The sequence below is a fragment of the Aulostomus chinensis genome, chromosome 1, assembly GCF_037954235.1.
Source record: "Aulostomus chinensis isolate RoL2024-O1b breed Wild chromosome 1, RoL_Achi_v1.0, whole genome shotgun sequence".
Lineage (NCBI taxonomy): Eukaryota > Metazoa > Chordata > Actinopteri > Syngnathiformes > Aulostomidae > Aulostomus > Aulostomus chinensis.
Genome location: NC_141320.1, coordinates 35556074 through 35582245, shown reverse-complemented (window position 1 = coordinate 35582245; position 26172 = coordinate 35556074). Strand labels below are relative to the sequence as shown.

At 48.5% G+C, this 26172-nt stretch overlaps 1 protein-coding gene across 1 annotated transcript in view; it reads left to right on the top strand.

The window, feature by feature from the left end:
* Positions 1-13184: 13184 nt before the first annotated feature.
* LOC147271449 (protein NLRC3-like) overlaps positions 13185-26172 on the top strand; it is a 17227-nt gene continuing 4239 nt past the window's right edge. The window contains exons 1-6 of the mRNA XM_086204793.1: positions 13185-13299; positions 17766-17970; positions 18111-18221; positions 18400-18478; positions 18580-18775; positions 18957-20751. Of these exons, the coding sequence (XP_086060919.1) occupies positions 17780-17970; positions 18111-18221; positions 18400-18478; positions 18580-18775; positions 18957-20751 (2372 nt within the window). The 5' untranslated portion in view covers positions 13185-13299; positions 17766-17779. The remainder of the gene's footprint in view (positions 13300-17765; positions 17971-18110; positions 18222-18399; positions 18479-18579; positions 18776-18956; positions 20752-26172) is intronic.

The window sequence follows — 26172 nt, the reverse complement described above, 5'->3', positions numbered from 1 at the left end:
GACCAAAGGTCACGTTCCTGATGATCTCTGATTCTCTTTCAGTCTTTACTTTTTGCTCTTTTGAGCTGCAGTGAGTCACTTCCTGTCCTGGGCTCAGTTTCTGAGGCAAATTCCTCCTTGAGCCAAAGGGTTCCTTGTGCTCAGAGGTGGCCGTGTTATCAGGTCTGACCCAATCATTCTCACTGACTTCAGTCTCAGCTTCAGAAGACGCTGACATCTGGTCTTCAGTCTGGGGTTGTACAAGTGGATCTGGATCTACCTTGCTGGCTGGTTCTGGTTCTGGTCCTCCACTCTCTTCTCCATCAACTTCTGTTTTCAGTTGATGAACTGGGCTGCTGCTCAGAGACTCTTCTTTCAAGTTCTCCTCAGTTAGACTCTGGTGAAGCTGTGGGAACTGAGGTTTCTCTTCGTCCCCTTCACTCTTCACAGGGACCAGAGTGAAGGGGAACGTGGTGATATCAGCCTCCTCCTGCCCTTGAAGCTGCCCTCCCTCCTCACTGGTCCAGAGCCCCTCCCACTCCTCTTTAATGTGGGGGGGCTCTGGATCCTGCAGCTCAGGGGGAACCTCTTCTTTAATCACCAGCAGCTGCTCCACATCTGCAGGACACAAACAGCAACATCAGAAATCTCTTCATTTGACTCTGAAACAGCGGAGCAACAGACAGAAACAGAAATCAACTCAATGAACAGAGACGTCCTGCTACTGAGGACCAGTCAGCAAACTGGGAACAGAAACGCTGGCTTCAGATGCTTGGATCAACGTTGGGTCACACAGGTCAAAGGTCATATGTCCCCTCTGCTGAATGGTTTTGTCCATTCATGATCACATCTGCTAGTTGATTCATCAGTTAATTTCTATCATGTGATCCTGCAGGAGAATGAGAGTTACAGTGCTGTACAAAAGTATTTGCCCAGTATCTGACCCTATCAGCTGGTTGAACCACCTTTTGCAGCAATAACTGCAGTCAAGCATGAGCGATAAGAGGCGATGAGTCTTTCACATCGCTGTGATGGGATTTTGGCCCACTGGGTTGCACTCAGAATGACATTTCTCTTTCTCTCTCTCTCCCTTCAGAAAGTAACAGATGAGCCACAAACTGAATGTGGACCAGATTTACTGAAGAAGCTGAAGAATCCACTGGAAAAGGCATCACTGAGAGGACAGGTTCACCTCCTCTCTTTCCCTCCGTGCCCTGTCTTTGATGCGTCTCAGCATCTTGGGAGAGTTCCTTCTCTGCTTTGTCACAGATCTGAACCCCCTACCATCAAACCACGATCCATCAAAGAAAGAGGACTTTGGTCAACTTGGGCCATGAGAAGTCCAGAACAAATGACTTGGATGTGGAGGTTTGTTAGAGTTTGCAAAGGGAAACAGGAGGCTGTTGTTGAGGAGTGGATTGGTGAGAAAGGAGAGTGGAGCTGTTCAGGTGCCAACAGAGTTCAGGGGCTCCAAACAAGAAGCTGAGAACAGGACAAGAAGACAAACAAGAGGTTTAACACAACGCCAACCCTTCAGTTTGGTAAATATCGGCTACATTGAGAGCTCTTATTGAGTCTGACTTTATTTTGTAAGTTGATCTCAGAATTGGAACCAGAAATGTTTTTTTAGTTTTCTTTTTTAATTTGGCCCCGAGGGACTGCCACCTCCTCCTGGTCAGGGGTTTGGGGCCTCAGGGACCCTCAGAGTTCCACCAGCAGAAGCTCAAGCCCTGTTCAAACTACGCTACTTTTGTTAGCGACAGGCCCTGCTGTTCACACCATCGACGCTCAATCAGGCTGCTGTTCACACGACAAGATTTGTCGGCGCACAGGAGCGTTCATTAATGCCTCAGCCTGATTGGGGGAGGGAAGTCACTGACGCCTAAAATCTTGCAGTGTGTGAAGTTGGACCGGTCTGAGGGTGAAGGTCTGACAAAGTGCAATCCAATTACATGACAAAAACAGTGATCCAGAGAACCACCTTACCCCCCCCCCCCCCAAAACCACCACACCCTTTCCGGCCTCAAGCCTGATTTATGCTTCTGCGTCGTGGCGACGCCGTACCTACGCCGTCAACGCAGACCCCTACGCCGTAGCCCGACGTGCACCTCCAAAAAATCCTGACGTGACGTGAACGTCAACAAACTGTGATTGGTCCACTGACACGAGGTTTCCGGTTCAGCACAACAACACCGCTATTTTTTAAGTTTCTGTGGTGAGAGCAACACGCAAAAATAAAAATGGACCAAGCCGAAGAAAGAGTTATCGAGGAGGTTCGCAGGTATGACCACCTTTACAACTTCCATTGTTGTCTCTGTCTCTGACCCATGTGCTTTGACCGGAAGAAAACTAAGGAATTCGACAAGAGTCCCCCAAAACCATACGAAGATAAAGCCACACCCCTCTAGTGGCTTGGCAGTGAATTACAGAGCAACGCGTTCCCTCGACGCAGAACTATAAATGCACAATGACGACGTAGGGGCGACGGCGTCGCCACGACGCAGAAGCATAAATCAGGCTTCAGTCGCCACCATGTGCCCCCTTCACATTCCTGTCTGCCCCCTTACAAATGCCTGTCTAGAACCGGCCCTGCTGCAGCTCCACTTCCTGGACTGAATTCGGGGCCCAGCAGGTCCCTGCGGGGACTCACCTGCTCTGTCCAGCCTGACTCGGGGCTTCAGCACGGCATCGAGCAGCAACCTCTGCCGGCGGTTCTCCCGCTCGTACTCCGCCACGGTTTCCTCCAGCAGAGCCACGATCTGCTCCGCGGCCGCCGCCAGCCGCTCGGTGAGCAGCGCTCTCAGCACCGGGACTCCAGCCGCTGAGTCTCCTTCTCCCAGCTGCAGCAGGAAGTCTTCAGCGGCGGCGAGGATCCGCTCCTGGACCGACACCCGCAGCAGCTGCGCGGCGCACATGTTGAGGTTCTACCGGCGCCACTCAGCCTTCAGGAGACAAAGACCGAGGCCGGGGGTTCACGGACTTCTCCTTCTTTCCTTGTTGTGTTCAAAGCTTCCCGCGTCTTCTTCTCGTTTTTTGAAGTGCGTATTGATGACGTATGTGGTGACGTCCGAAGCCTCGCCAGCCGGCAGTGACCACGTGACTGATTCAGGACCTGCTTCTCCGGCTTGGCGTGAGATTCTAAATCTAAAGCAGTGAAACGCCGTGGTTTCCTCCCTCTGGTCCGCGCATCTGTTGGAGTTTCGTTTCCAGAGGTGAACCAGCGAGGAAGAGCAGGTTTTCCCCGTCTGGGAACATCTGGAGTTGATTTCTCCTCATCAGCTCTGCTCCTACTGATGACTGTAGGAATTTTTCAACAAGTCATCATTAATCAATCAGAAGGACCCACAGAGTCTATATTACGCTGTTCAAAATCTGAAGAGGACACCCTCTAGTCTAAAGTGATCCTTAAATGTGACAACAGTTGATAACAAACTACCAGAAGAGAAACCAGTGTGTTGCATATCAAAGTATTTGTAGCTGGGTCAGTGTGACTGTGAGCCTTCATCTTAACAGCTAAATTGATCCTTAAATGTGACAACAGTTGATAACAAACTACCAGAAGAGAAACCAGTCTGTTGCATTTCAAAGTATTTGTAGCTGCGTCAGTGTGACTGTGAGCCTTCATAGCCAGCATGAAGGAGCTGGTTTCATCTTTGCTGGGGAAATCCCACACACAACTGCTCTCAGTTCCAAATGTGTGTGTCCTCACTCCTCCGTCCTCCTGCTGCCCTCAGAATACAGACACAATTCAACCTGGCAAGTTTGGAGCATAGAAGTGCTCCTGAAGAGATGTGTGTCAGCCCACAGCTGGCTGTTCTTACCTGGAACCTCAAGATGAAACTGCTTCCACAGATTCGAAATGAATCTGATGTTGACTTTTGGACAAATCACCTGTTCATCAGTTCATCATCACTTCCATCCATTTCTACTGCTTATCTTGTTATAGAAAGGAGTCTATCTGCTGTGTGACTGAGGCAGTTACTGTGAGCTGCTGCATGTCTCAGTGTGTGTGTGTGTGTGTGTGTGTGTGTGTGTGTGTGTGTCAGTGACGTGCGGTCAGGGGAGGCAAGTGAGGCCGTGCCTCGCCCGTCATCATGGAAAGAAAAAAATGTAAATTGAAAAAAATAAAAGCAATTATTGTATTTTTCCTTTGATTTGTACGATAAAGTTATTTTGCTTTTAACTCAACCAGTTTTAAGTTATTTTTTATTCAAAATCACAGATTTTTCATATTTATCGTTCAAATACTGAGAAGAGACGTGCGGTGAGGCACCAGGCAGCTGAGCCTCACCAGGCATTGCTCAATGACTCGGCTAACTGTGCTGCATGCTATGCAGGGAGCCCGTATTGCTGTCTCTTTCTATGGCGCTATTAAAATGTTCAAATACTTCTGCGAAACAAACTACATTTCTATAGTTTAGCTGGTGAATATCATGTAGAGTGTTTTTGTATACACTGAGTGTAACGTGTTTCTTGTGCTGAGCGATCATAAAACGGCTGCGAAAAGGTGCTGGGTGAGGCACGCAGTTCTCCTGCCTCATGGAGGAGGCGCTAGTGAGCCCAGGGATTCTGCTTGCGCCTCCTCCGGTCCGCTGCAGAAGAAGAAGTGACAGCGAACTACAATTTACTGTTAGGAAAGTCAAGTGCAGTCATTCAGTTATTGTAATCATTTTTGGACCTAAACACCACAGGGACACACTCTTGAATCGGATCTCTACTCTAGATGGCATCACCCTAACTTTGAGTACAACTGCAAGGAACCTTGAGGTCATTTTTGACCAGGACCTTTCCTTCAGCTCCCACATAAAGCATGTGACTAGGACCGCCTTCTTCCATCTGCGAAGTATCGCTAAGATTAGGAATATCCTTTCCCAGAGTGATGCTGAAAAACTGGTGCATGCATTTATCACTTCTCGGCTGGACTACTGCAACTCTCTCCTGTCAGGATGTCCTAAATACTCCCTAAAGAGTCTCCAGCTGGTCCAGAACGCTGCAGCGAGGGTTTTGACGGGAGTTAAGAAGAGAGAACACATCTCTCCCACTTTAGCTTCTCTCCACTGGCTTCCTGTAGGATCGAGAATCGACTTCAAAGTCCTTCTGCTGACTTATAAGGCTCTCAATGATAAAGCTCCATCCTATTTGAAAGAGCTCATTAGTCCCTACTGTCCGACCAGAGCACTCCGCTCCCAGAATGCAGGTCTTTTAGTGATTCCCAGTATCTCTAAAATCAGACTGGGAGGTAGAGCCTTTAGTTACCGGGCTCCTCTACTATGGAACCAGCTCTCTCCATGGGTCAGAGAGGCAGACACTTTAACTACGTTTAAGTCCAGGCTTAAGACCTTCCTCTATGACAGAGCCTTCAGTTAGGACTGGTTCAGGTAGCTCTGAACCATTGATAGCTATGCTGCTATAGGCTTAGACTGCTGGGGGACACATCAGGTTACATGGAGCCCTTCCCTCCTCTCCTCTCCTCTCCCCCTCTCTCCTCCCTGCACATTTTTGGAACTGTCATTACCATTACTTGTTGCACTTTGTAGTTTGGCCTTGGTGTCTCCCAGTCTCTCTGTGTTTCCACAGATCCACCAGAGCCCCAACCGCCGCCTGCATCGCCCCCCCCCCTCTTATTCCCTACTGTTACACCGGCCTGCGCTCCCCTTCCATGAACCAGTCTGCCATCCAGTCCCCCATCAAGCTGGCTTGATGGCTCTCCCTGCCTCCCCTACCAGAAGCTTCCTTCTTCAGCTGTTATTAACATTTCCATGTTTCCCACATTTTGTATTGTAAACTGTTTTCTTGTCTGTAACAACATCTACTGCATGTCTGTCCGTCCTGGGTGAGGGATCCCTCCTCTGTTGCTCACCCTGAGGTTTCTCAGATTTTTCCCTGTTAAAAGGGTTTTCTATGGAGTTTTTCCTCAGTCGATGTGAGGGTCTAAGGGCAGAGGATGTTGTTATGATGCCATGTGAAGCCCTTTGAGACAAACTGTTTGTGAAAACGGGCTATACAAATAAAATTGCCTTGCCTTGCCTTATTTTTTTTCTCCTGAGTGGCCGTAATGTCACAATGGAGGATTACATTTCTAAGCTAAAACAATTTTCTAAATTGGATTTTCAATGGAAGCAGGAGGTTCACGCTAAAGTATCCAGAGCGCTGAAGAAGCTGTGGCAGACAGAAGCCAAAACATGGAGAACATTTTTTGACTGTTTTTATTATTAAATGCAGGTTTTTTTTCATATGTTGACAGATCTGATTGTGATGGAGTCGGTGCCTCACCAGCCATGAACCTCACCACACGTCACTGTCTTCCAGTGAACGTCCAACTATCCTCTGAAATAAGAGATGAATCTTTCCCTGCTGAGACTCCTGATCTCTGACTGTCACTAGCATGTGCTAGCAGAATACAGCACTCCTTCTTCATGATCTGTCTTTGTCTCTGACCAGCTCTCCTGCTCTCTTTCCTCCTACCAGTCAAAGCAGACATCCGCACCTACTGATCTTGGATCTGCTGCCCGTTCCTGCCTGGTAAAAGAAGGAACCAGCACCTGGTTCTCCAGGCTGAATGAACTCCAGGACGTTGGCCAGCCGTGTCAGTTGAAACCTTATTTGTCCAAATAGAGAAAAAATAAGTCTGATTGTTGATGAAAGATGTCATCATGGCTTTGAAACTGTGGTTGGTGACCAGCCAACATGAGCACATTCATGGAAGAATAGCAGTAAAAACAGGAAGTGTCAGTTAGCAAATACTCACCAGTCTGTCACGATCATACTTGATTCTAGTGGAACAAAATGGCTGCTGCTGACTGTGCTGCCTGGTGGAGGATCACTCTTCACCATCCTCTCAGGCCTTGATGGAACCAAAAAGGCCAGTTCCTGGAGAAGATCCTCTAGGGGTCCAGGTTAAAGCGGCGCCCCAGCTGGCACCAGGCGCTGACCCAGGTCCTGCATGGGAGATACTGTCAGTTCTGTTCTGCCCTGCTCACAACCACAGGCTGGTGTTGAGGCCTGCAGCAACCAGGGCCCCAGTCACCAAGAGTATAAAGGCTGGTCATTGTGGCAGTGGGAGGAGTCAAAATGAAGACAGACCAATGAGAGCAGGACGTTCCTGGAGAAGTCAGAAGAACTTGACCATGTTTCCTACAGTACCCAGGAGGCCTGGTAGTTGTTGAAGGAAGCTCCAAAAGCAAAGAGCAGACAGCAGGACATCAAAAGAAAAGATCCAGACACTAAAACTACAAGTAGAAACAAGAAGAAATACTCAAAGCTTTGGAAAGATACTACAAGGTTGGATATACATTATTATATACACTACTATTCTCATTGACTCCTAAAGAGGGACAGGAAACATTAGAATGTGGGTCAGATCAGCTGATTTCAGTGTTGAGTCCATCCCTCCATCCACTTTCTGTTGTTGTCCTTTAAGGGTCATGGGGGGGGGGCGATCCCAGGTGACATTGTTCAAGAGGCAGGGTTCACCCTGGACAGGTCACCAGTCCATCAGGAGAAATGAGGTGGTCAGCATCATGCAACCTAAACTAAAACATTAGTCAGATCAAATTCAGATTAAAGCAAGAGTCTCCAGATCAAAGTCAGAATTCCTGACGATGTCATCAGGGCTTTGACAGTAACTAGAATTCTGTGTTTGATCTCTGGAGGATATGAAAGAAACACAATTGAGAAAAGTATATGAGACCACGGCGGCATGATGGTGCAGTGGTTAGCACTGTGGCCTCACAGCAAGAAGGTTCTGGGTTTGAGTCCAGGCTCAGGTGCAGAATCTGCATCTTCTCCCCGTTCATGCGTGGGTTCTCTCTGGTACTCCGGCTCCTTCCCACCGTCCAAAGATGTGTAATTTGGGATGAGGCTGATTGGACACTCTAAATTGACCGTAGGTATGAATGGTTGTTCGTCTCTGTATGTTGGCCCTGCAATGGACTGGCAACCTGTCCAGGGTGAACCCTGCCTCTGGCCTGTAGATGCTGGGATAGGTTCCAGACCCCTCGACCATCAATGTAGGTCTTTTGTTAATTGCATGCCACATTAAATTATTATTGGTCACTTTTCTAGCAACAGTCTCACAGTGTCAAGACAAGAACACTTCTACTTTTGATGATGACAGTTTGTTCAACACTAAACTTCATCCAGTACCATGTTGTCCAACACTGGAACCTCCACAGCACCTAAACAGGGACTTGAACCCTGGACCCTCACATTAAAAGTCTGATGCTCTACCATCTGAGCTACTCAGGCTCTTTCTACAGCATTGAGACAGGAACAGAAACACCTGTGAAGGTCAAACTGATGCTTTCTTGACTTGTTCAGTCCTCCATGTTAAAGTCCACCAGGCTTTTGATTGGCTCTGATTCTCTGTGGCAAAATCCAACAAGAGGCTCCAAAAATGTCCTGAATGTCACAAGGTAAGGCGATTTTATTTGTAGAGCCCATTTTCACCAACAGTTTGTCTCAAAGGGCTTCACATGGCATCATAACAACATCCTCTGCCCTTAGACCCTCACATCGACTGAGGAAAAACTCCATAGAAAACCCTTTTAACAGGGAAAAATCTGAGAAACCTCAGGGTGAGCAACAGAGGAGGATCCCTCACCCAGGACGGACAGACGTGCAGTAGATGTTGTTACAGACAAGAAAACAGTTTACAATACAAAATGTGGGAAACATGGAAATGTTAATAACAGCTGAAGAAGGAAGCTTCTGGAAGGGGAGGCAGGGAGAGCAAGCCAGCTTGATGGGGGACTGGATGGCAGACTGGTTCATGGAAGGGGAGCGCAGGCCGGTGTAACAGTAGGGAATAAGGGGGGGGGGGGGGCGATGCAGGCGGCGGTTGGGGCTCAGGTGGATCTGTGGAAACACAGAGAGACTGCGAGACACCAAGGCCAAACTACAAAGTGCAACAAGTAGTGGTAGTGACAGTTCCAAAAATGTGTGGGGAGGAGAGGAGGAGAGAGGGGGAGAGGAGAGGAGAGGAGGGAAGGGCTCCATGTAACCTGATGTGTCCCCCAGCAGTCTAAGCCTGTAGCAGCATAGCTATCAATGGTTCAGAGCTACCTGAACCAGTCCTAACTGAAGGCTCTGTCATAAAGGAAAGTCTTCAGCCTGGACTTAAACGTAGTTAAAGTGTCTGCCTCTCTGACCCATGGAGAGAGCTGGTTCCACAGCAGAGGAGCCCGGTCACTAAAGGCTCTACCTCCCAGTCTGTTTTTATTGATACTGGGAATCACTAAAAGACCTGCATTCTGGGAGCGGAGTGCTCTGGTCGGACAGTAGGGACTAATGAGCTCTTTCAAATAGGATGGAGCTTTATCATTGAGAGCCTTATAAGTCAGCAGAAGGACTTTGAAGTCGATTCTATTTGAGTATTTGAGTGTTTTATTTGTCACCAAGGGATCGAGCCCAAGGCGAAATTGCATTACACTACTCAAAGCCTGATACAACGATCACAAGCGGTCACAATTATTACAGATTGAAAGTAATAATGGTACACTTCAGAAATTTAACAACAGCACATATACATTTGCTGTGTATGTACGCTAAACTTGAGCAGTCCGTTGACCCAATGGAGGCAAGATCCTACAGGAAGCCAGTGGAGAGAAGCTAAAGTGGAGAGATGTGTTCTCTCTTCTTAACTCCTGTCAGAACCCTGGCTGCAGCGTTCTGGACCAGCTGGAGACTCTTTAGGGAGTATTTAGGACATCCTGACAGGAGAGAGTTGCAGTAGTCCAGCCTAGAAGTGATAAATGCATGGACCAGTTTTTCAGCATCACTCTGGGAAAGGATATTCCTAATCTTAACGATACTTTGCAGATGGAAGAAGGCGGTCCTAGTCACATGCTTTATGTGGGAGCTGAAGGAAAGGTCCTGGTCAAAAATGACCCCAAGGTTCCTTGCAGTTGTACTCGGAGTTAGGGTGATGCCATCTAGAGTAGAGATCCGATTCAAGAGTGTGTCCCTGAGGTGTTTAGGTCCAAACACGATGACCTCAGTTCTATCTGAATTTAGCATTAAGAAGTTAGAAGACATCCAGGATTTAATGTCTTTCAGGCAGTCTTGCAGATGAGTAAACTGGCTTGTGTCGTCTGGCTCCATCGACAAGTAAGGTTGTGTGTCATCTGCATAACAGTGAACAGAGGGCAGTAGAATATCAAATCTAGAGGTTTGGTCCATTGTATCACGATGACATCAAAGACAAAATTCTGAAATCAAAGAGTAAAAAAATTCTGGGTTCAAAGAATTCTGAAGTCAAGTTTTGGAAGTCGACCATGAACATGAACCTCCAAGTCTGAAGTTTAAACTGGTAGCTGTGGTTTGACTGGTTTGTTGTTTAAGTTACCAGGTTTGTAAATACTTTCCCATTCAGGGCCTTGAATTTCAGGGGAGTCCTTCGACAAAGTCATGTCCAAATAAGGGCATTTCTGGTTCCTTGAAGCTGCCTTTGATGCTCAGCCACAGGTAAATCCCTCCTCCTGGTAACAGGACAAAGTAAACATTGTCCCCATGGTACTGAATCAGGGAGATTTGAATGTGTGGGGTTTCTTTGTTCTTCATCTACATGACTGAACAGAGAAGCTTTAGTTGATGGCAGTTTTCAAAGTGGAGCTGCTGCCAAAGGGGCTTTCCTCCATTGTCAGGGTCCTGCTTCTATTTGGGCGGTGAGGACTCTTTCTGAGCCGCTTCTTGAAGGGAAGTGAAACAATGTGTGAGTGAGTGACTGCTGGAGCAGAGAAACATCTGACAGAAACTCCTTCAAGAGGAAATCTGCTCTCACAGTCCTGGTGTCCTAGCAGCAGGATTTGATTGACAGCTAGCCTGTCCTCTAATCTGAGCGGTGTCTTCTCGGTGATGTCCCTCCCTCCCTAACGGTGCTGCCCCCCTCCAGCCAGGAGCTGCAGCAGGGGAGGGTCACGCTGGTGTTGTTGGCCAACAAGGGCTTCCCTTCAGACTGGAGTCTGGCCTGGAAGGTGGACGGCAGCAGCAGCGGCGGCTGGGAGGAGAGCAGGAGCCCCGGGGTGCTGGAGAAGGACGGCCTCTACAGCTGGAGCAGCACCCTGAGGCTCCCCGCAGACCAGTGGAGGAAGGTGGGCTGGGTGAGCTGTGAGGCCACCCAGGGCTCCCAGACTCCAGTGTCAGAGGTGCTGAGGAGAGACCAGTGTTCCCAGTCCTGACCTGACTCACTGGGACTCTGAACTCTGCAACAGTTTTCCTCTGTAAACGTTGCCATCAGAATGTTTGCTGCTCCATTTTGATTGTTGCTCTCCAGCTTCAGCTCAATAAAAACCTCTTCATCACATCAGTCCCATGTGGAGCTGCGTTGTTCCAACAACACTGAGCTCTCAGCTCATAGCAGTTCTACAATAAAGGTTCCAACACAACGTTCCATTGATCCATGAACAAAGCAGGCAGTGAGACCATGATGATGTCACATCTGTCCACTGTCCAGATGTCAGAGCTGAAAATGATACGATGCCATGTTCCCTTCAACAACAGTCCAGCAGAAAGCCACCATGAAGACCTGAGGAGAAGCAAGGCAGCTCACCACAGTCAGGAACTCCCAGTCACCTCAACAAGGTTTCTGTCCACTCACGTTCAACCAGACCAGCAGATCAACTGCATCCCCACTGCCTCACCACCAGAGGGAAGTAGAACATCAACCATAGAGGCTCCCACTGAGGAATGAACACCACCACCAGCAGACGGCTCTCCCTCTCTGACAGCGCTTCCAGTAAACCATTCAGTTGAAAATACCAGCAAGTCCCATAAACCTCCTGAACATAGAGAGGGAAACATCCCTCAGAATAAGGACACACAATAAAAACCAAAGAAATGCTTGGGTCCAGTCCCCCCTGACTGAGGACACCTGAGCAGACCTGACTCAGGCTGACCAGGTTGTGTTTGTTCATGTTTAGTGTTGGTGAGTGTGTGTCCTTGTGTGTTTGTGAGTGTTCATATGTGTGGTGTGACTGAGCTTCATCCAGGAGTGTGGCTGAGAGGAGCAGAGAGAGAGCAGTGCTGTGTGAAAGGAACTAAACTCCACGTTCCAGTACACAGAGCTTGATGGGCTCTGTTGGTCCTCTAGCAGTCAGACCTGGGTTCAACACTGCTGCAGTTCTACATCTGGACCACGTTTTGTTCAAGTCTAATTCATGTTTCCCCTTCACACAAAACTGGTCATGCATTTGTTTTAAATCAAAGAATTCTTGTACTTTATTCCATCAATGTGAACCCTTTGTTCATGGAAACTGTTTCATCTAGCAAATCTATAACCTGCACTTCTTCTGAAGATCTTGTGTCGCTCCATGTTGGAGTTCCAAAGTTGGAGGTAAGAGTGAGGGTGTGAGAGGAGGGCTGGACGGGTGAGGAGGGAGAGGTTGAAGTGGACAAAAGGCCAGGCTGCAGCACAGATAGAGGAGTTGTTGTTGCCCAGTTCTGATGGAGGAGTCAGAGTGAAAGGAGGGAAAGGAACCTGAACGAGTGAAAGGAGAGGTGTGTATGACTGAAGGGGAAACGCCTCCTGGCTCCTCCAGCTGTGATTGGTGGGAATGGTCAGTGGGCGTGACTAAGGTGTGTGTGGGTATTGTAGTACAGTTGACTCATAGCTTGGCAACCAGCCCAGAAGATACACAGACACAGAAAGTTAAAAATAGTCCCCCCGTGCTCACCTGGACTCCTGCACAGACGTTCATGTTTTTCCTCTTGTCTTTTATTCCAAGTGCCAATAGAAGAACAGGTTAAAGGTGCAACTTGTAAAATGAGTATCGTATCAACCGTCCTAATCGGGGCGAAGAACCCAGAGCTTTTAAAACAAAGGTTAGAAATTTCTGAAAAGTGGGAGAAGCGAACCAAAGGGACGACCCCAGCATGGCCCAAGGGTGGCACCTCTAATGTGTAAAGACTTCAGTCAGATAACAATATGAATAATATTGATGGCAGTTCAGGTCTGAATGGGGGAGCAGGAGGAAAACTGGGAGATGATGAGACCCTGGACAGAGACAAGCTGCAGCTGTTCAAAGACGTCTCTCAGGGAATCCTGGAAGAACTCGATGTGACCTCATGAAGGTCTGGAAGTGTTGAAGCAGGGACAGGAACTCAACTGCTGCTGCTGGGATCCATCTGATCTGGAGCCATCATAGAGGCAGGCAGCACCATCTAGTGGAGAGATGGGACAACTGCATGTAACTGGTTTCTGCCTGTGGCCTGACTGGTTTTCAGGTTGTTCTCGTTGACTTGTTATGAGGAAGCGACGCCAGATCAAATGCACATAAACACCTGGCCTGAGGAGGGAGAAGGAGCAGCGTCTCTCTGATCCAGGTATGAAGGCCATGATTGATGGACATGTCTGTCCATGTCGGTCACCTGTTTGTCTTGAACCGCTAACTGAATTAAAGGAGGGGGAAGAAGGAGGGAAGAAAAGAACCATTGAACGAGTGTGCAGGTTGAGTTCAGCAGGTGAGAACCCCCCAGACCAACAGGATCCCTCTGACTGAGTTGGCTCCCTGCTTGAGTGTCCAGCTGAACCGTCTCCATCAGGAGGTGTGAAGGTGGGATTCTAGCTGGTTCACAACGAGCGTCAGTGGGAACGTTCACAGCAAACCAGCAGCGCTTGGTTTCTCATGTTGCGTCATCAGGGAAGAATGCAGGGAGAGTATGAACGGGTCCAACCGGATCTTAACATGCCAGACTTCACACTGGAGTTGAGGGACAGCCGCTGTGTCTCATCCAGACATGAAAGAGGGTCCTGACCACAGCATCATTCAGTGTTGCTGTTTGAGGTCCTGGAGGCGGAGCAGCTGCTAGAAAAGCCTGAGTTTATGATTCTGAGCTGTTGGAGGAGTGAAGCTGAGACTCAAACCTGGAATCTGATCCGAACCATCAGAGTTTCCTGATGCTTGGATCAACATTCCGAGTAGGAATGTTGGACTGAGATCTTTCCAAAGTCAGAGCTGCTGGTTCCTTCACCTGCACTCGCTGCTTCATGGAGATTCTGTTCTCCATCAGAAGGTGATGACACCAACAGTCTGATAGTCAGGTTGTCATGGTGATACGTTTGTGACTCCGGTCCCAACCTGGGACCAGAGTCACAAACTGTTCTGTGAAACACAGAGAAACACAGCAACAATGAAGACACAGCAGCCCGTTCATCGTCCAGATCATGGACATAGTAAAGAGTAGATCCCGCATCCGCCGCTACCACGAATGGGCGCTGTCGAGAAATGCCGCCGCCAACTTGGTCCGGTCGCCCGCCTCACTCTGCACCGCTGTTTAACCGGCGCAATGAAGTCTCAGCGCATTAAATGAATCATAGTTCGCTCAATACTACGCTATTTTTTCCTCTACAAAAGTCATTCAAAGATTCATGATGGAGGCCATAACTTTTTGGCGTTTTCAAACACTCATAATAAATCAAATAATATTTTAGAAGATGCCGGCAGTGGCTGTAGATGCCATAGTAACATAATTAATCAAGGATAACTAGGTTAGAGCTGGTTCCTGCTACGTCTCAGTGATTATTAAAAACTGGCCATTTTAATTGGCTAATTTAATATATATTTATTTGATTTTGTTTAATTTTATAGATCTGTATACACACACTAATAATGTCATATAGAAGCAGACTGTCTACTTTAATAATTGGAAAATTGAAGAAATACCCACAAATATAGAGCCTACATATCCAAAAATTGCACAATTTCAAGTTAAACCTAAGAACATCCATCCATCATCATCTGCTGCTTATTCCTACACATTAATGGTCGCGGGGGGCTGGAGCCTATCCCATCACCTATGGGCAAGAGGCGGTGTTCACCCTGGACAGGTCACCAGTCCATCACAGGGCCAACACACAGAGACGAACAACCATTCACACTCACACCTACGGTCAATTTAGAGTATCAATCAGCCTCATCCCCTCTTGATGTCTTTGGACTGTGGGAGGAAGCTGGAGTACCAGAGAGAACCCACACAGGAACAGGGAGAACATGGAGACTCACACAGAAAGATCCTATGCTGGAGCCGGGACTCCAACCTGGAACCTTCTTGCTGTGAGGCCACAGTGCTGACCACTGCACCACCGTGCAGACCCCCAAGAACATATGAGATAATATTCAATTTGTAGTCATAGTACAATGAATACTATTAGTATTAATAGTATACTATAAATAGTACCATAAACTGAGCAAACACGTACTGTAATGCTTAAAGTAGTATTTTTGTGGCTGCCGGGTCATCCTGAGGAGTCTCAGATCTGCTGGAGGCAAGACAGAAAGACAGGGATGGATGGATAAGATGGATAGATACAAAAAAATCTTTAAAAAAAAAGAGTTCACTTTCCTACTTTCTATTTTATTCCTTCAAGTTTCTTCTCTCCCAAACAGTTTTCCAATCGAATGCTAATCTGTTGCTAACACCAAAGTTGCTATAATTGTGAATAAGTCAGCTGTCTTCAAGTGACTCTACCATCAGGTAGAATGTTGAGGAAACGTTTAATCCTACTTGTGAAAAGTTAACCCTTGAGCCCTGCTCGCTACCGTCCGCACACTGGCACAGGAATACGGCGCACAGTGCTCCGGCATCGCTGAATCACCATACGAATGACTGGAGCGTATGGGAGCTTGACCGGACCAAGATGGCGGCCGTATTTCTCGCTGCGCAGCAGTCCGAGCGGTGTCTACTCTTTATTGTGTCCATGGTCCAGATCGTGTCTGAGGCATACCACCCAGGCGCACCTGCTCCTGTGACGAAGGTTCCACCCTGATGCGGCACATTTTCACCATGTTTCAATGTCGAAACTGACATAAAATTTAACATGACAGCGATGTCGTTCAATTCTATTAAGGGGGTATTAAACCCTGGCAACAAAGAAATTTTTTTTTTAATTAAATGAATATCTAAACAGGCTGCACGGTGGTGCAGTGGTCAGCACTGTGGCCTCACAGCAAGAAGGTTCCGGGTTCGAGTCCTGGCTCCAGCACAGGATCTTTCTGTGTGGAGTCTCCATGTTCTCCCTGTTCCTGTCTGGTACCTTCTGTATATAGCTGCTTTATTACATTTGTGTATCACAACTGGGGAAATAAATATTGTTACAACTTATGCAACTCTGTCGTGTTTTGCCATCAGTGGTTTAATGTCTGGATCCCACCACTGCCACCAAATGTCACACCCCGGACACGGTTATGGGTAGTGTGAGACCCAGACATTAAACCATTGATGGCAAAACACGACAGAGTTGCATAAGTTGTAACAATATTTATGTCCCCAGTTGTGATACACAAATGTAATAAAGCAGCTATATACAGAAGGGACCAGAGGTCTGTAATAAAAATAATCAAAACTAAATAACAAGCTCAAAACCAAAGCATAATAACTCAGATACAAATCAAAATATTTAACAATGATCAAATGCATACATTCTATGTTTTAGCAGTATACTTTCAAGAATAAATCAAATATGCATATTCTGTGTTTTAGCAGTCACAATACTTTCAACAAGAATAAATCAAATATGCATATTCTATGTTTTAGCAGTCAATACTTTCAACAAGAATAAGTCAATGCGCATATCAACCATGGTTTACTCTTAGCTTAATCAATAGAAAGAACATCATAACTTGGAAACAATAGAACTTTTGAGAAACAATATTCACCTCTGGACCTCAGCAATGAGCACCTCACCCCAGCAGAGTTAACAGCAGACTGCCTTGTAAGCCCACTCTCACCCCTTATATACTCTCATGGCCCCTCCCACCAGACAGACCAAAGACCAGTTAAGGGGAGTTGTATTGTTTTCCCAAATTGTTCTGTGTACCTTAACATACAGCAAAGAAACACCATGTCCTTCAGTGACCATATATATCTGCTACTTTGCAATAAACAAATGTCCAGTGTCCTTCATTGACCAAACCCATTCACATGTCCATGTACTGTTCGAGTTCCCCTGTCTCCGGACAGGGAATGGTTCGCCCCAATTTGGGCGTAGCCTTCGACGCCTACTTAAAGGCTCCAGCCCCACCCTGACTCTTTTAGGATCCAGTTCAGAGCCCTGGTGAGGGAGAAGGTTGTAATTTGTTTGATGCATGGTTTTGTGAATAAATGTCCTTTAATGTTGCTGGTTGTTTCCGGGTTTGTCCATGTTATCCCACCAAACAATTGTGCACTTATTGAGGTGGGTTAGGGACAAACAGTGACAGTGGGGTCTAGACTGTCACAGGTTCTCTCTGGTACTCCAGCTTCCTCCACAGTCCAAAGACATCAAGAGGGGACGAGGCTGATTGATACTCTAAATTGACTGTAGGCGTGACTGTGAGTGAGAATGGTTGTTTGTCTCTGTATGTTGGTCCTGCGATGGACTGGCGACCTGTCCAGGGTGAACCCCGCCTCTCACCTGTAGATGCTGGGATAGGCTCCACCCTCCCACCCCGCGACCCTGACTAGTAAGGAATAAGCGGCAGACGACGATGGAATATCTCAACACAAAAATGGTCGCACTATTTTTGGGCATGTCACACGTTCATTTGTCAGACTTTGATGTTGGGTCTGATAGCAGCTCTTTCAGTTCAGAGCAGCTCAACCAGACAAAGTTCAACTGTCCTCCTGGAGTCCAAAGGTTCAGGTCTTCTTGCTGCTATCAGATGACTTCCATCCTCCAGACAGAGAAGAATGAATGTCTCTCCACCATGTTTCTGAAGAGGAGAAGGATTTGAACTTGGAGGAGTCACAAGTTTGGGTCCTGAGATGTGAAGCTTGTTGATAAATGAAGGTGTTGTTGTGTTTGTGTGAAGGTTTGAACTCTGATATGAATCAGAGTGAGGACCTAGAGGAGGGAGCCCCTCCCCAGAAAACCAGGCTGGACTCTACTGGTCCTGGAGCTGGAGCTGGAGCTGGACCTGGAGCTGGACCTGGACCCAGGTGTGTGTCCTTCAGAAGCAACGCCTGTATGGATCAGCCGATTTCTTTCAAAGATGGTCAACAGTCTTCTGGTCAGAGGTGAGCTCTGAGGACTGAAACTCATTTTTCTCAGGCATTTTTTTTATCGTCATCATTAAAACGTTTGACCTTCAACATTTTCCTGTTTTCCTGGATGATTTTTCCTGATCGTCAGCATTGATCAGTGTTGTTTCCATCAGGTTCTCTCAGAGGACACCAGACCCCCCCGAACCCAGCTGTGTGTCCATGAAGAGTGATTGGTCTATGGGTCTTCCTCTCAAGTTCAAAGGTGGACTGGAGTCTGATCCCAGGTGAGAATGTAAACTGTCTGTTCTGATACGATCTCTTCCACTCAAGAGCAGGGGGCTATGGGCAGGTCTGGGACCAGCCACAGACCCCCCCATCTCTGCTGGGTCCAGGTCCCTGCTACCATGAAGGTCCCTGGTGTTCCTTTACTATTGGTTCTTTGACTTCATCTTGTCTCCACAGACTTGATCAGCAGAACTCAGATGGTCTCGGTGGTGAGTCCATCCAGCAACACCCAGCACACCTGGACTCCATCTTTATGGTCTGTGAGGGTTCAGTCACTCACTGGAGACCAGCAGGTTTTCAGTCACATGACCTGTTTTTGCCTCCACTCGTTTCACTCTGACATTTATTCTGTTCCAGCTGCTGGAGGAGAAGATTGTTGACTTTGTGAAGAAGGAGCTGAAGAGATTCCGGAGGGTTCTGAGTCCAGATGAACCAGAGGAGTGGTTGGATGATGAGGAGGAGCAGAGGAGGAGCAGAGAGGCGTTCATGAAGATCACACTGGACTTCCTCAAGAGAATGAATCAGGAGCAGCTGGCTGACCGTCTGCTCAGCAGTAAGATGATTTGAACAGCTTTAAAGCTGGAGTGCATCATGTTTTGATCCAAATGAAGGTTCCTCACATTCAAGCCCTCGTCAAACCAGTTCCAGCTTCCTTCCTGCAGCACCCAGATATATCAGGACCAGGACGAGTCCCAGTGTTCACCCTTGACTCCATTTGTTCTTTGTTCATTCAGGAACTTCTGCAGCCTGCCAAAGTCAACTGAAGTCCAACCTGCAGAAGAAGTTTGAGTGTGTATTTGAGGGGGTCGCTAAAGCAGGAAACCCAAGCCTTCTGAATCAGATCTACACAGAGCTCCACATCACCGAGGGAGGGGCTGCAGAGGTCAATGAGGAACACGAGGTCAGACAGATTGAGGCAGCATCCAGGAAACCAGCCGCACGAGACACAACCATCAGACTAGAAGACCTCTTTAGAGCCTCAGCTGGAAGAGAGACAGCAGTCAGGACCGTGCTGACAAAGGGAGTGGCTGGCATCGGGAAGACGGTCCTAACACACAAGTTGACACTGGACTGGGCTGAAGGCAGAACCAACCAGCACATAGACTTCATGTTCCCGTTCACCTTCAGAGAGCTGAATGTGCTGAAGCAGAGGAACTTCAGCTTGGTGGAACTTGTTCATCTCTTCTTCTCTGAAATCAAAGAAGCAGGAATCAGCAGGTTGGAAGAGTTCCAGGTTGCGTTGATCTTTGACGGTCTGGACGAGTGTCGACTCCCTCTGGACTTCCACAACAACCGGACCGTGACCGATGCTACAGAGTCCACCTCAGTGGACGAGCTGCTGACAAACCTCATCAGAGGGACACTGCTTCCCTCCGCTCACCTCTTGATGACCACACGACCTGCAGCAGCCAATCAGATCCCTGCTGAGTGTGTTGACATGGTGACGGAGGTGAGAGGGTTCACTGACCCCCAGAAGGAGGAGTACTTCAGGAAGAGATTCAGAGATGAGGAACAGGCCGAGACCATGGTCTCCCACATCAAGAGGTCCCGAAGCCTCCACATCATGTGTCACATCCCCGTCTTCTGCTGGATCACTGCGACCGTCCTGGAGGACCTGTTGACCACCAGAGAGAGAGGAGAATTGCCAAAGACCCTGACTGAGATGTACATTCACTTCCTGGTGGTTCAGGCCAAAGTCAAGAAGGTCAAGTATGATGGAGGAGCTGAGACGGATCCACACTGGACTCCAGAGAGCAGGAGGATGATGAAGGCTCTGGGAAAACTGGCTTTTGATCAGCTGCAGAGAGGCAACCTGATCTTCTATGAATGTGACCTGACAGAGTGTGGCATCGACATCAGAGCAGCCTCTGTGTACTCAGGAGTGTTCACTCAGATCTTCAGAGAGGAGAGAGGACTGTACCAGGACCGGGTGTTCTGCTTCGTTCATCTGAGTGTTCAGGAGTTTCTGGCTGCTCTTCATGTCCATCTGACCTTCATCAACTCTGGAGTCAATCTGCTGACAGAGAAACAAACATCCCGGAGGTCACGAGTCTTCAGAGGTGAACCTGAACTAAATAACCTGCACCAGAGAGCTGTGGACCAGGCCTTGAAGAGTCCCAATGGACACCTGGACTTGTTCCTCCGCTTCCTCCTGGGTCTCTCACTGCAGACCAATCAGACTCTCCTGCAAGGTTTGGTGTCACAGACAGAAAGAAGCTCAGAGACCAAACAGGAAATAGTTGAGTTCATCAAGACGAAGATGAATGAGGATCTGTCTCCAGAGAGAAGCATCAACCTGATCCACTGTCTGAATGAACTGAACGATGATTCTCTGGTGGAGGAGATCCAGCGTCTGCTGGGATCAGGACGTCTGTCCTCAGCTAAACTGTCTCCAGCTCAGTGGTCGGCTCTGGTCTTCATCTTACTGTCCTCAGAAGATCTGGACGTGTTTGACCTGAGCAAATATTCAGCTTCAGAGGAGGCTCTTCTGAGGCTGCTGCCAGTGGTCAAAGCTTCAACTGCAGCTCGGTAGGTGGATGAAGTCCTGGATGTGTGATGAGACTTTTACCAGTTGAACTTCATATGTGAGGAACACCTCTGGTTCTCATCCTCCACCCTCTCATGGTCTGAGTCTCTGTAGGAAGTTGGAGCAGGATAGAACAGGAAAGAACAGAGACCAGAATGTGGTGGAACAGGGAGGACATTTGGCCGATGTCCCGTCCAAAGAGTTTGGTCAGAATGATGAGAGCAGAACATCCTGAGCTGGACTACTAGATATTTCTTCTAGTTTAACAAGCTCTCCTCCACATGAAGGGAAGGCATTCATGAGGGCTGAAGTTCAATCATGATGTCCATGTTCTGTTTCTCCAACAACTGATCAGAAGAGTCTTTTTGTTCTGATCTCATCAGATGTCTGTGTAGGTTCTCATTCATCCAGGTCATCGTAGATCGAAGCGAAGTAAAATCTGGTCAACTGGAAGTAAGTTTATCTTGAAGACGTTTCACCTCTCATCCGAGAGGCTTCTTCAGTTCTAGTGAAGAGTGTGGAAACTCCAGCTTATAAACCTATGTGGGAGTGGTCAGTGCTATTGTGGTGGAAACGACCCTCCCGAGACTCACCTGGCCTCCCCAAACGACAGTCGTGGTGCAGTGTCAGGGAGTTTCAGGGGTGGTCGTTAGGGAGTTTCACCGACCACTCAGATGCTAATGGGCTGTGCTGGCAGCAGCCGTTCCACATGGGTCTTTCAGCTGAGCTCTTTGGGGAAGGTTTGAAAGGACTTGGTTGTAAATAGGTGAAAGGAAATGTCGCAGTCCACCTCCTCTGTTCAAAGATGGTTTCTCTATCTTGACGTGGATGGCTTCTTTAACTCCTCTTTCAAACCATCTGTCCTCTCTGTCGAGGATTTGGACATGGTCGTCCTGGAAGGAGTGGCTTTCCTCCTTGAGGTGGAGGAAAACCGCTGAGTCCTGTCCTCCAGAGTTGGCTCTTCTATGTTGGGCCATGCGCTTGTTGAGGGGCTGTTTGGTTTCCCCTATGTAGAGATCCGTACAGTGAGGTCTGCACGGATCTGCCTGCAGAGGAGGTGGACTGCGACATTTCCTTTCACCTATTTACAACCAAGTCCTTTCAAAGCTTCCCCAAAGAGCTCAGCTGAAAGACCCATGTGGAACGGCTGCTGCCAGCACAGTCCATTAGCATCTGAGTGGTCGGTGAAACTCCCTAACGACCACCCCTGAAACTCCCTGACACCTCACAACGACTGTCGTTTGGGGAGGCCAGGTGAGTCTCGGGAGGGTCGTTTCCACCACAATAGCACTGACCACTCCCACATAGGTTTATAAGCTGGAAATTCCACACTCTTCACTAGAACTGAAGAAGCCTCTTGGATGAGAGGTGAAACGTCTTCAAGATAAACCTACGTCCAGTTGACCAGATTTTACTTCGCTTCGATCTCATCAGATGTTCTTCTGGTTTTACTTTGTTCTTCTCCTCCTTTTCCTCTGGTGGATGCTTGATAAATTCCCTCCAGAGCCTATTTTTCTTCTTAAAGTCTTTCTCCAAACCCTTTGTTCACCTTGGTTCCCTCCTCTTTAGGAACTTGTCTCAACTCCTTCAACAGACAACGTCGGTCAAAAAGAGTCCAAAATGGCTGTCAAACCTCATCCTAGGATTCCCTGCTGTCCTCTCCAGAAACTTCCTGTCAATCAGGACTCTCAGGTTCTGCTCTGAGCCTTCATTGCCTCTGGTGATTTGTTCCCTCCAAACTCTTCCTCTGCCTGTTTGTTCTGAGTTTGAAGTTCTTCTTCATCTCTGCCACTGTAAACAGGCAAATGGTGGCTCCCACCAGCCACTAACAGTTGACTTTCCTCTGTCCATCAATCACATTGATAGAAAGATTGTCCATCAGTGCTGCTCTGTTCTCTCAGGTTCTCTTAGGTTCTACAACGACTGGATAGAAACTCCACTCAACATGAAGGAACAAATTCTGCAGTTTTGAATGATCAACAGATTTCACCAAATCCAACAAACCAAACTCTCACTTTATCCTGATGCTCTTCACGTCATCCTGGAAGTGGATGAAACTGATCGACGCGTGACCCGGCGCTCTAGAAACACAACTAACTAATATGGTTCTGCATCTGTCAGCCTCAATTTCAGAGGTCACACATCCATCAGCTTCTCAGTAACCATGGTGATCTGATCAAGAACCTGGCATTGAAGAGCAACAGCCCCCTCTCTCTCTGACCCTGGTTGGACTAAACCTTTCAGAGCCTCTCCTCCATGCTGCAGCTCATTATCATTCAGCCAAGGCTCCAAAGTTGCTGCTCACTAAATCTCTGCTGAAACTGATGACGCTCTCTTTGATTGAGGAGAAGTTGCTGCAGAGCCTCCTGCTGGTGAAGTGAAGGACTGAAAACTGCTCCATTTGACTCCAGAACTGAACTCCTCTTCAGAATAACAGTCACAGTTCAAGCTGATGTTCTGGTGGAAGTGGATCTCTGATCAGTGGCATTTTCTAACTCCTAAATTGTTGGATCTTGACAGCAGAAGACTTCCAAAGTGTGGATTCACTCATTTTCTTCCAGTTTTCCCAGATTTATCTCTCCCAAACTGAGGTTGCTGATATTTCACAGCACAACTCCATTGACAGTGGGACATCTCCTCACCCCTCCTCCTCTCCTCCTCAACATTCAACATTGTCATGAATGTTGATCAAGATCTTCCAGGTCTCTGACCACTGTCACTTTTACCTGCTCAGGTGAGCGTTCAGTCTGATCAGGACTCTCCAGCTCCTCTCCACCAGTCCTGAATTCTCTTCCTCTTTGTCAGGATTCTGTCTCAGTCTCAGTTTGTCTTTGTGAGAGGCTCTTCTGCATGGACACCTGGACTCTTTGCTCCTCAGCTTCATGTTTTCTGCTCACAAATGGAGCGATGATGCTGAGCCTGTTGTTGTGTCTCTGGTTTGGTGGACGAGCAGCGATCTGGTCCCTGTTCATAGGAACCTCTCTGTTGTTGAAGAACTCCCTGACTCGCTGCTCAAGTGACTGCAGTTCACCTCTGGGTGCGTCCTCACCCTGCTGGTCAGCAGCTGTGAGGCAGCAGAGGTGCGGTGGCTGGTCTCAGGTCCAGACATCACCAAGTCCTCGTCCTTGTTTGTTGCTCCAAATCTTCCCCTCTCTTTTCAGTCTCTTCTCTTCTCTGGTCTTCTTCTTTGATGGCAGCCTTCAGGTGCTGCTCTTCATCAGTCTAATCTAGTTGGTCCCTCTGTTGCTGGCAACCTGACGTCGATCCTCTGACTTGAAGTTCAGAGACTTTTGAACTTCCTCATCGTCTTCTGCTGGTTTATTAGCAATGTTTTCTTTGGTTCATTATGAATGGACTTGGAAAGAAAAAAGAAAACAACTTTCCTGAGAGACTCCAGCTCATCCAATATGGCCGCTGTGACATCACATTGTAGCACACGTCATCAAAAGAGACCAAAAATAGTAGAAATCAATCAGACAAGTTTTTTTTTTTTACCCTGTCCTGTTCAGCAGCAGCATCCATGTTCCTGGTGCCTTGTTGGACTGAAGCAGTTCTACTCTGCTAAGGAGGAACCTGATAAACTCCTCCTATCAGCATCTGTGTTGAACTTCATTAGGAATGGTGTTGGTTCATTGATGAAGCTACCAGACTGAGACTCAGGAGAGGACAGGAAGAGAGACCAAGGACAGGACAGGGAGGACAAGGGGGGGGGGACAAAAACAACAACAGCAATAGCAGAAAAAAAACAAAAAAACAAAAACCAAACAAACAAACAAAGAAAAAGTAACAACAACAACAGAGAGGAGAAAAGAAAAAAAAAAGGAAAAAACATTGGTTGCAGAATTTCCAGTGCAGGTTTACCATTTGGTTTAATATAATTTTTAGATAAATGTCTGAGTGTGTGATTATGGGTCAGTTGTGCACCGCATGCGTTTGTGTGTATACGTGTGTGTATGTGTATGTGTGTGTGCAACAGTTTGTCTTGGATGCTGTGCGTAGCTGGCTGTAGCTGATGTGGGGGGCCAGGACATCGCACCCCCAGTCCAGGATAGCAGGCAGGTCAGGAACAAGCCACCAGAGCACCCAGAAACCCCCAGGACACAGGGAGCCCCAGGCCACCCCTCCCCCAGGAAACAGCCACAGGCCAAACCCATGCCAGGACCCGTAGGAAAGCATAGGAGCAGCAAACCCCACCCAGAAGCAACCCACAGAGAGACGGGGCAGAGATGACCCCGGTCCCACCGGGCACCCCCCCCCCCACAGCATGAGCAGAGCCCAGGGGCACAGGGCCCCTCTGGCCCGAGACCCGACCAGAGCCCCCCAAGAGGTCCGCCAGCGGCGAGGCCGACACCCACCCACACCCCACACCCAGGCAGGGCAGCCACAGCCCACCACAACGACCAGGCCCACCGCCCCCGAATGGAGATACCCCCCCAACCCCCGATCCCCATCCCCTCCACCCATCCCCTGTTCTCCCCCTCCCCCCAGAGCAGGCGGGCTTCAGGCTATAGGGCACCACCAGCCAGCCAGCCGGGAACCCCCACTCCCCTGAGAGGCCCAGCCCACCCGCCAGGGTGAGCTGAAGGCACGCACGCCCAGGACCGCCACCCCCGGACAAAACAATCATACCCTCATCTTCCTCCATACAGGTGCTGAGTACTCCATAGATGCTGATACGGTCCAGGGCACCTCAGACTTAGTGAAACCGCCAGCGAGCGATCCACCACACAACAGCAGGGCCCGTGACCAACCCCAGCCCAACCACCATGCTGGGAAGAGGACCAGCCCCCCCCACAAAGAGCCCCGGGCAGGCCCCCAGGCCTGCAATCGTGCAGTTAGCAAAGGAGGCAGCACTGGACCCACTCCCTGCCCCAGCTGCCCCCCCATCCCAACATGGGTGCAGGGTGCGTGTTGTGCATAGGAATGTAGATGTGATGATGTGGATGACTAGAATGTAGTTAAAATTGGCGGAGGCACCCAGGGCATGGGAGCCCCGCCGGTTGCAGACGGCAGAGTCTCCCAGTACATCCTCATGCACTCCCCCAAGCCCTAAATGTCTACGATGTGATTAAAATTGGGGGGTCCAGCCCCTCAAGGCCTAGTGATACATAAGATGTGATGTGATGGGACAGAGAGGCGATGAGAGGGGCTGAGGAATGGGCCAGACCTGCAGGGGGCCAACTTCCAGACTGGTCCCGCTGGACACCCCGTCACCACTGCAACCAGCCGACAGGGAGTCTAGCCTACCTGGTCCAGGGGTCTGATTGGAGCACCAAGGGGCACTGTCCAGAGATCTGGGCAGAGGGTCCACCACCGCGCAGTGCGAGGGCAGACTCCAGCTCATCCAATATGGCTGCTGTGACATCACATTGTAGCACACGTCACGCCAGTTGAGTCTTCCTGTTCTTATAAAGCTGGAAACT